At 32.2% G+C, this 11,424-nt stretch overlaps 1 protein-coding gene across 1 annotated transcript in view; it reads right to left on the bottom strand.

Moving 5' to 3' along the window:
• Window positions 1-245: 245 nt before the first annotated feature.
• LOC140449598 (lysosomal alpha-mannosidase-like) overlaps window positions 246-11,424 on the bottom strand; it is a 44,137-nt gene continuing 32,958 nt past the window's right edge. Inside the window, exons 10-15 of the mRNA XM_072542820.1 lie at window positions 10,769-11,291; window positions 9,091-9,376; window positions 5,492-5,633; window positions 5,080-5,198; window positions 3,496-3,645; window positions 246-639 (exon numbers count right to left, since the gene is read on the bottom strand). Coding sequence (XP_072398921.1) covers window positions 349-639; window positions 3,496-3,645; window positions 5,080-5,198; window positions 5,492-5,633; window positions 9,091-9,376; window positions 10,769-11,291 — 1,511 coding nt within the window. The 3' untranslated portion in view covers window positions 246-348. The remainder of the gene's footprint in view (window positions 640-3,495; window positions 3,646-5,079; window positions 5,199-5,491; window positions 5,634-9,090; window positions 9,377-10,768; window positions 11,292-11,424) is intronic.

The following is an 11,424-nucleotide window of genomic DNA, read 5'->3' as shown; positions in this document are numbered from 1 at the left end:
TGCATAGTTCTTGGGTTTAAATTCTCTCGCAAGAATTTTCACTTTCCGGAAGAGGTCTTTGGTTTCATTTCGATATCCGTGATTTTCTATTTCTTGACAGATTTCAGAAATGTATTCTTGTTTGTCTTTTCGGCATCTTCGTTGAATATCTCTGGAGAGAGCTTTATATGTCTGTTGATCACAGGGGCCAACTTTAAGTTGCTTTCTTTAAATCTTTAAGGCATAGAAAAACTAAACTCATACTTTTGTATATTTTGAACTGCTAATTCTTAAAACACCAATTAACTTTTATTGAACTTTAAATAATCATATTTACCTAAAAAAACAATTTTCAAAAATTTTTGTCTTTTACACAAAAAACAGTTTTGATAAAATTAAAAATATAAATAAAGTAAAGGATGCCACATTTCTGCTAGAATTATTGGATTTCCTAGAAACGATGAAGGTTCTTATTTGCATTGGATTTAAAGATAATTCCCCATTTGCTCCAATATTTCTTATACCTAGTGAAACTCCTTTATTAGTTTCGTTTTTAATATTCCACACGTATCTAGGTTCATCATGAAGTTCATTCAGCGGCACATTCGCCCCAAGTGTAGTCTCAGTTATTGTGTGAGCGTCAATTCCTTTGACCAAATTCTGAAAAGGAAAAACTTAATTATTATTACATAATTTATTCGAATCTTTAGTAATATATCAAATAAGAAGCAGAAAAGGGTTACAACAATGAAATGTAAAAAAGGAAAAATCAGTAATTGAAAATAAACGATTGAATAAAAAATTAGATTGTATTTATAGATACGGAATCACCTTTTGTCATGGCTTTTCAGTTATACTCCGAATGTTTTAGCTATAGAAAATGGGGCTTGTCATCTTGTTTTGCTTATTCATCAGTGTATAAATTCGAATATAATATAATTCGAATATAAACTCAAATGCTCTATGTCCGAACTTCTCGATCTACGACGTGAAATAAGTCGTGGAGTGAATGATTTATCGGTAGCTAATAAATAAGTACAGTTGGCGTATCTTTAAACTGCATTAAAGTACTTAACGGACTTTTGGGAATTAATGGATTCAGATATTTATTGTATGAGGAAACTAATATGATAGCAGCCTTAACATACATAGACCATTTCTTAATGACCTGTACTTTAATGATATCACGTTAACTTAGAGACTACAACAATTATGTGAATTATTTAGGATTTCTCTATCTAGAATCCTACCTCTTGCCGTGGAGAAGCTTGCTACTAAAACTGAGAAAATATAAAAAATATCAAATCTTATTATTACGAGACTCTTATGAAATAAACCAGGGAAACCTAGGATATATCCAGGATTATTTTTTAAGAAACATGTACAGAGTGGTCCTTAAGTAATTGTAAACCGTAGATTTTGCACTTTAAAATATTTCGATTTAAGCCAACTTGCTTTCATAAAATGTTAATATTAAGAAAGATACAGGGTGTTAAAGGGAAAATTTAAAATTTTATTTTTCGCTATAATTTTTACGTTTGTGAATATTTGTGGACAAAAATTTACAATTGCATGCTTTTGAGTAGGAAAAATTATAATTTGTTGCAAACTTTAATATACCTGATAGAGGGCGCCACATATGCCACATATGTGGCATACATTTGCGCTTAATTTTTTTGCTCTTTACATAGATCTACTTGTGTTAAAAAATATTAAATAAAAATTATTTTTACAAATAAAATGTATACTTGTTAATAACTTCAAAATTCAACCGTTTTCGAGATAATCGCATTTTATAAGTCAGCTGCATAATAATTCTTAGTTGTGATATTTGTGTGGTACAGCACTGAATACCTGTGGATAAGCATAATTAATAGTTAATTCTTATTAAAACAACTCAAAGATGATAATGTAATATCACAAAATTCTTGAGGTGCCGTGTTCAGACGTTGGCCGTCATCATGTATACAATTTCCTTTTTCTATCGCTTCCTAAGTTTCTATACTGGCGCTGTATTACTTTTTCTCTATTATAAAATGCTAAGAACTTAAAATATGTAGTTTATGAAAGATGGTATACCACCGCTTTCTATAGAGAAGGCAGTGTAGAATAATCGTGGTAGTCATATTCCTTGGCAATGTGATGAGATATTAATATAATTATTTTATTCATAAAAAATTTAAAAAGAATACTTGTTAATAATTACGTCAATTGTTTACCCATTTTTATTAGGACAATTAGAAACTAGAGCACAGGTATTGAATAACACATATGCGTCTTGTTTCATAATACTTTTGCTACAAATCTAACCTTAAGACTTAGATTTTTACAATAACATCATCGTTGGCCCAATAACCGATATTGTTATAAATATAGTAAATACACAGGCAATTCAGTTCAGCATAATATTAGTTCGTTAGTAAATCATAATAGTCCATTTGTTCGAGATGTAATTATAGTTACTCGTAGGCTGTAACGTAATCGTATGTAATGCCATCGATACGTTATTCCGTGTTTATATTAGTAACCAATAAACGAGATACATCTCACATACACAATAATCAACCGTTGCGACAAATAAGATGTAGTTCCATAATATACCATAAGATTTGGATATGTATTCAAAAGAATATATTCATCCATTATACATTATAGCCACCACGTAGCCCAGAATTTAATCCGCTTGATTTTGGTGTATGGGGCGCATTAAAACTGTGGGAAGAAATAAATACTGCAGCAGTTTCTTTAGATCCAATGATGATATTTAATATGAGTCGATCTTTTATGGAATATATTGACAAATGACGTAAAGAAAATGTTAAAAGTTATGTTATTTTTTTTTAACTATTTCTTAATTTGGTTTGTAAATAAAATGTTTAAATTATGACTTTAATTTAACATAAAACGTAAAATGTTTTATGTAAAATCCTATTATTCTGTTATTTTGTCAAATCCTATTATTAATTATCATGCTGATATATTTACATATTTTATTTAATATTTCGTTTACTTATTAGTTATATGTATTTTATACCAAAATTCAGAAGTATTGATGTTTTTGTCTATTTTTTGGCATTTTTGAATTATCCAGTTGATTTATAAAATTCGATTATCTCAAAAACTGTTAAGTTTTGAAGTTAATAACAGGTATACCTTTTTTTTTGTTAAAATAATGTATCCTTAATATTGTTTGTCACAATTACAGGTAACTTGAAAAGCAAAAAAGTTAAGGCAAATATATGCTACATATGTGGCGCCCTCTATCAGCTACATCAAAGTGTGCATCAAATTATTATGTCTCCTAACTTAAAGTACCCAGTTGTAAATTTTTTTACATAAATGTTCGCAAAAATGAAAATTATAGCGAAAAATAAAATGTTAAATTTGCACTTTATCTGTATCTTTCTTAATATCAACATTTTATTAAAGCAATTTGACTTAAATCAAAATATTTTAAAGTGTAGAATCTACTGTCTCTTTTTGTACAATTACTTTAGGACCACCCTGTTTACTTACCTTTAAGTTAAATGTAGCCTTGGTAGATAACTTAGGATCTTCTCCCTTTTCCATGATGTGCTCAAATCTCAGAAGAACCTTATCACTTATCCATGGTTCTAAAGTCAAGATGTTAATATTCTCGGGTAGCTCTTCATTAATTGCAGAGTACTAAAATTGATCAACAAGTAATATCAGTTTGTAAGATGGTGGCAACTAAGGAGATGCATATACTGGCACAATTTTGGTGGATACGTCAAAAATTCTTCTTTTTTTTGTACCTATTCGTTTGATATTCATAAATATTTAGTAGAGCTTTAAAAAATTGCGAATATGAAATACTTCTAAATGGAGGAAGCCTAAATAAAATCTGATATGCAAATGACAATATCAGTAAGATGGTGGTAAATAAGGATATGCATATGCTGGCACAATTTTGGTGGATGCGTCAAAAATCTTCTTGTTTTTATGCCTATTCGTTTGATATTCATAAATATTTAGTAGAGCTTTAAAAAATTGCGAATATGGAATACTTCTAAATGGAGGAGGCCTAAATAACATCTGATATGCGAATGACAATATCAGTAAGATGGTGGCAAATAAGGATATTATATGCTGGCACAATTTTGGTGAATGCTTCAAAAATTCTTCTTGTTTTTGTGCCTATTGTTTGATATTCATAAAATATTTAGTAGAGCGGTGAAAAATTACGAACATGGAATACTTCTTAATGGAGAACGCCTAAATAAAATCCGATATGCGGATGACACACAACGTTTACAACAGCTAAGGAACAAAATAAATGAAGTAAGTGAAAGATTTTGATTAGAAATAAATATATTAAAAACTAAATTTATATTCAACTGGTAAAACTTTACCTATCTTGAAACAATAATAAACGAACAATGATATGACTTACAGGAGATAAACAGTAGAATAGAAAAGGCTTCAACAACATAGTCAAACGCTGTAAATGCTACAACCTTAATCAGGACATCAATGTAAGGCTCCTAGAAGGCATATCATCTCAAAATATTATGGTATTCTGTCAAATTCTGGATACTTACTAAAGAGATGAAGAATAAACTTAAAACTTTCGAGAATATGATTAAAATAAGAAGTAAAATTATTATAGCAAATATAATCACTCATATTCGAAACGGATGGGGGTAAAATATATAAAATTAAAAAATTTGTTCCTTTAATAGAACATTTTTGAAATTATCACATACTCCAGATGCCAGAGACAAAAAACTTGAACCACTGAACTTTTAAAAATCATACGAACCAGCTAAATGTTACTAAGAATGTAAATTTTGGGATCCCAAAAACGGTGGAGGGGTTTGTTAACTAAAAACATCGTCGATTTACCAAAAAACTGTATGCGCTTAGAAAATATTTTTTTAAACCAGCAATGTAGTGGAGATAATTTGGCGACATTCAAAATTTCTTAATTTCTTGTTTGAAACATTTTAGGCAAAAACCGGGAAGTAGGAGTGTTAAGCTGTATCATTTTGGGGTACAAAAATTGACATTCTTAGCAAAATTCAGCTTGTTTGTCTGCCGACTGAACTAACATCTTAAAAGATAACATTATAACTTTACCTTAAGGTTAATTGACTTTTTTAGTTCGTCAAATGTTTGCTTGGTAGGCGACAGTCCTATCCAAGGTTGAAGAAGTTTCTTGTGAGCTAATATACGTTCTTGTCCAGTTGTTGTTGTACCTAAAATATTTTCACAATATAAAGGGTAAAAAAACAATTTGCAACATAAACTCTTTTTAAACGAGGTCCAAATTAACTTTTAAATATTTTGTTTGTAAAAGTTGAGTTTGTCTTTCATATATCCAGGCTTAGAAATCGTTATAGAATACATTTTACTTTCTTTCTATTTTTCTATAGAGGTTTACATAGTTATGTACAATATTCTGTTTTTTTCATTTGTATACAACGGGAAAATGGTGGAGCCGTTTACAGCTCATCCGATCTAAAAATAATTTTTATTTTCTACCACTTACCGTACTTATTTACTTTTTTTGTATCTCCAATCGCTAGATAATGTGATCCTCTGGCATACATTCCTACTTCTAGATCAAACTCGGTTTCGGAAAGGGGTTCACCCACTCCCATGCCGTCATCAGTTATTGTTCGTCTGTGCACCTATAGGAAACTTGTAAATTATAACGTCTAAATTATACACGACATTGTTTATATACTAAATATTGCCGTCAACTATATATTCATGCAGCAATGATACAAATATGTATCAATTAAATTACCTGCTTTAGCGTACCGGACTCTGAATATCTCCTTTTATGACTCCTATTATAATTCCAAAATGGTTTGATCACATAGTTGCTAATATATTCATCTTGAAATACTTTTTAATTATATCTCAATTTCCGTGTATATTTCTTTGTATATTACTTTGCTGTGTAATATTTTATTTAATATTATCTCGTAGAATATGGATGTCTATTCTTGAGCTGTATATTTATTCATCTATATTTATGAACAACTTTATGTTAGAAGAACCTGTTCGTGTTGCACTTATACTCTTATTTTGAAGCATTTTTTTGTCTTTATAAAGGAATGTCTGGAATCTTTAAAAGACATCTAAGTCCAAGATGCCGACTGACTGATTGTGCAGGATTTGTTCTTCATACTTCCGGTACAAAGGTCCTTTAAATCGACTTCTCGACGCCAATTTTTTGATGAACGCCTACCTGCTAAAATAAAACTTCCGTCATCTAGCGATCCGAAGTAAGGACAGCATTACTTCAGAAGTACTACCTACCTGCTAAAATAGATCCTCCTCCGTCATCCAGCGATCCGAAAACAGAATGACCGCTGTAAGACCAGCATCATTTTAGAAACTTTAGAAGCACTACCTTCATATATCCACAGACTGTTCCACAGAATAAAGCTTCCTGTCCCATTTCCCCGTGTCTCCTTTTTTTGGTCCTGAGAACTGAGTTGGTTCATGGAAAAAAAAAACACCGTTTCAGACAGAGCGTGAAAGACCCTCATAGTACCCTAGTACGGCATCACGCCCAGCTGGCCATTTTCTCCTGCCCCACAATCTGACTCACACAGTCTAACTCATACAGTCTTACCCACTTTTTTAACTTCAACTTCCAGCATGTTTCCCTCTTACCTTTGCCGTTATTCCAACTGTCTTTTTTCTTCTTCTTTTTTCTTGTTGACTGCACTGGTATACTTTATTATATTATTATTATGTCCAGATTTAGCCATACGGCTCACACTCCCTCTAAAGGGAAAATTCATTCATCCCAGATACCTACGGTATCAAAAGGATTAAACTCTGGTGGGACTCTTTCCGTGTTATCGAGCCCTAGATGACTTGGTATGTTGGAGTATCTCCCAAAAATTTTCGTACACATCTGGACGTCACGAGGAGTACAGCTTTCTGCATGGCCTTATAGTAATGTTCATTTAGACCCAACTGTTTTATGTTCTCTAGGAGGTTTTTGGAAATGACACCAGTAGTAGATAGAATAATATTATTATATAGAACATTATTATTATTATTATATACTGTATTTGTGTACACTAGTCCAACCTGCTTTATGTTTAATCATTATCTCACTGTAACAAAATTCACACCCGTCTCTCTTTCCATTCTATTTCTTTCCATCCATTGTACTCTAACATAAAATGTGTCACAGTGTCTGAGTGTCCGCAGTATAGGCATTCATCCATGTCAGCCTTTCCGAACCTAGAGACGTAGGCCCTAAGGTACCCGTGTCCTGTGAGCACTTGCGTTAAGAAATAATCCAGTCGCCTGTGATCACAGATCTTTGTCCACTGTGCCACATCTGTGTTGTTTTATTCTTCTTGCCATCTTTTAATTGATCTTTCCCTTTTCAGTCTTTTCTCGACCATCGTAAGGTTTAGTTCTCGTCTCTCCTACAGCTATTTTCTTTCCACTGTCAACATATGCAGCGAAAAACATCCAGTCGATAGTTCACAAGTTTACCGCAGACACAGTCCTGTAGGCGCATATCACTCGCAGCAGACTTGTTCTGCCCACTCGTATCATGAGCTTTCTGTAGACCGTTATCCTTACCGCGCTACTGCACACTGGTGCCGCGTAGAGGACGATTGACTGCACAACACCGTGAAAGTCCCTCTTCCTTTTGGATTTGAGTACATCACTTTCCCCCATGCAGTTCCACTATTCGCAGTCTTCCGAGCTACCTCCCGCACGTGCTATCTCCATTTTCTATTCTGGTGCAAAGTCAGTGCTGGGTACTTTACGTGTTTCTTGGGTACAAAGTGTGGAACTACAATATGCGGCGACACGACCCCGCATATCGTAACTCTACACTTCTGCTCTTCTTTTTTCTCTTCAGAATGATGGCTTCAGTCTTCTCTGCCGCGAATTTTAGTCCGTATATTTGAGATCTAGCTCATCCCACGCCACTACTAGCACAGCCAGGTCATCCGCGAATGCGAAAGTGGTTGTATCTCCTTCATATCCATAGCTCATAACCCCGTTATATGCCAGGTTTCATAGCGTCAGGCCCAAGACAAATCCTTGAGGGACCCCGGCGGTTACGTCAATGATCGTGCCCTTCTTCACCATAATACTTCTCTTAAACAGATACTTCACTAGCACATTTATCAGGTAACCAGTACATTATCTGTCCTACATTGCCTTCATTATTTCGTTCCACTGCAGCGTATTGGAGTACTCTGAAGCCTTAACGCCAATAATGTCATGATATGAACGATTATGTATTAGTAGCCTTCGATTATCGTTGTCTATTATTGATGACTACTTTTGACAGGACAAAAAGCAGAGATGGGACAGAGCTGGAAGTAGAGTTATATAATGTAGATGCAAAGTGGAGAACATCAAGGACTAGCTAAGACATAGAAGAGTAGAATGGAACGATCATATAAGCCGTATGACAACAAATAGAGTAGTAAAGACGGCAGGAGACGGTTCCCCAATATGAAGACGATCAGTAGGAAGACCACGAAAACGATGGAACGACAACTTACTGAAGGCACATTGAAAAACAAACAGAGTCATGTCTATATAAAAAGAAGAAGGAGAAGACACTTCGATACCCTGCTTTTATACTTTTAACTTAGTATTGATCACAGAAAAAATAAAATGGTTAAACAAATTGTAACAAAAAGGTAGTTGTTAAGACTGAAAAAAATCCTCTGCCCTAATTATAGAAAGAATGGATGAATTATTGGATAGATCTTGGGTAGCCACCATGTAGTTATACTCCTGAATGTTATTTTTTAAATCTAACGTGATCGTTACTGGAAAAGATAGCTAAAAACACTAAAAAAAAACGTACTATGTAACACCTAAAGATGCCTAAAATTCCGTTGAAAATAGCGACATTGGGGCTATATTGTACTTTCTAAGAAACTTTACAAATGGTTTAATGTCCAAAGTAATTTTCTAAGCTCATGCTAGTCAGCAGCTTCTACAAGAGAGCCAAATGAAGGAGTGGCTTTGGGAGACTATTCAAACAATTAGGAAGATTTTCAGTAAACTTTTAAAATATTCACGAAAACGTTAGTTCAAAATTGTGGATCACCTAATTATAATTTGAAAAAATACACTTACCATTAACTCTATTTGATTGGTTTCTAAACTAGTACCACCTTGAGATCTGTCAGTAAGAACCGCCACTTGTATATTTTTTTCTTCATCTTTAACCACTATCTTTGATGTTACTGGATAGTAGTTACTGGCAACTGGTTCCTTGGTAGGATCGTAACTATAATCGCCTCTTTTATCTTTGATTCTTTGAATAGTTTCTCTACCATTAGAATCAGTGTAGAATATATTTTTATTATTGAAATCGGTTACTTCGAAACGGCTTACTATTTCTTTTCCTACGTTATCTTTTCTACAATAAAATAATAATAAATAAAAAAATATGATACAATAGACCGTGTACACTAGAGTAGCGCAAAGCTTTATACTATCCACAAGGAAACTAAATTCCTGTAGCTGGTTGTATATACCATTTTTCAAAGTAAAAACGTTGCACGTCACAATTTATGTAAAATGACGTCACTTATATTTAAAATTTCCAGAACGTCAAGCTAGAGTTCAAATTTTTCTAACACAGGTAATAATACGAAACCTATACGGAACTGTTTGATCTTTCATAGGCGTCAACATGTTATAATAATCAGAAAAATGTAATCATCATTATATTGGGAATTTTAGAATTATATTGATTAAATAACCAAAAACATTTGTTATTATTAATAATATAAATTTTATGAAATAATTCTAAGTCTAATATTTCACAAAATAATAATTTTAATTAAATAGATTAGACAATTGTACGCAACTGATACGGGAATACTTCAAATTTTAATGACAGTTCAGCGTGTGGTAAATTATATATAGTGTTGCCGCTTTTTTAGAGTAACAATTTTGTTTATGTTTTGATTTCTTACACAATTTGGTCATAATATATTATATAATAATAAATTGTATTTATTAATACATATTAAATTTAGATTAATAGCTTTTAAAACTATTTATTGTTGTGTATTGTGATTGTGCTATGCCAAAACAACTGAATAGTCTGTAGAAAGCTGATAAGCTTTCATATAAGATAGATTATTTTAAACAAGAAATAATGGCGTTACGTTTTTACTATTCATGCTCTAAAAGAGGTAAATTTAAAATTTAAAATATATAATTTTGTATTAAAATGTTTTCTTATGTATTTTAGTGTGTTGCAGTAGTCTTAAAACTAAGTGTATTTACTGTTAATACAGTAGTTTGACAAATAGTTCACATTTTAAAAATTCCTTACTTACTAACTATTCTGATGTTTTGGCAACGCTGTGAGGTTCTGAACGTCGTAAATCTTGAATGACGTGCAATCATTTTTATATGAAAAATTCTATATTTTGTATTACAAAAAAATTGTTTAAAAATTTCTTTATAAAAGGTATAATATTAAAAACCCTATCGGGCTACATCACAGAATGTTTTCGGAATTAATATTCCATCATTAGTGCTATCTGGATAGCGCTGATGATGGAATAATCATCTGAATAATCCTTTAAATGTTATTAAATTACCTTTGAGTCACGTTTTTTAACTTTATAAACTATAATGTTTAAGTTAACTAAAACAGAAATAGATAACATGGCAACATAAGACTTCGCTTGAGATTGTTAGTCCTGAGACGAAGTGTCTAGGAGGACTTGTTGATAGCACCGCATAGCAGCAATCAATAAGTCCTCGTAGACACAATTATTATGAAAAAACTTACATATTAATATTTCCAACCAGCCAGTCTAGTTCTATATAATTTTCATTTTTGTACCACCTGATAGCTTGGTAAATATCAGCCCTATCACTAGTCCACTTTTGTATAACTTCTTCAACGAATGTTCCAATATACGTCTTAACTAATGTAACATCGGTAAGTTCTTCAGGTTTATCTTCTGTCGGCCTAAATATATAAGCCCCAGATCTCGCAAGATTGTCATCAGCTGTTCCAATACCAGATTTGTAAATGAAGAAGTTCTGTTTTACTTTTAGAGTGATATCGTTGAGAGTGACGTTATGAAGAAGGTTAGTTTTTTCGTTCAATTTGAAAGTACTCAATTGTGATGGATCTTGATTATTTTTTTCCACTTTTTTGTTTTGTTTTTCAATATGATATATTTTTAAACCCAACGGTTCAACGTTCTTGGCTGCAAATATAAGCTCAAAAGCACTGGGGAGCTCGTTCTTAATTTTAACAAAACTAAAACTGCTAAGAGGTTCAATTAGGTCATATTCTTCTTTACCTAAAAAACTTATTCAATTAGTAAATATGGGACAAATAAATTTTATAAAAACATTTGAAATTTAACTATAATAATTATTCGGGACGACTATGTAATTCTCATTTGTTTTTTGATTCGCGTTCATAAAAATCAC

The sequence above is a fragment of the Diabrotica undecimpunctata genome, chromosome 9 (assembly GCF_040954645.1).
Source record: "Diabrotica undecimpunctata isolate CICGRU chromosome 9, icDiaUnde3, whole genome shotgun sequence".
NCBI classification, from domain to species: Eukaryota; Metazoa; Arthropoda; class Insecta; order Coleoptera; family Chrysomelidae; genus Diabrotica; species Diabrotica undecimpunctata.
This window is presented reverse-complemented; position numbering and strand designations above follow the sequence as displayed.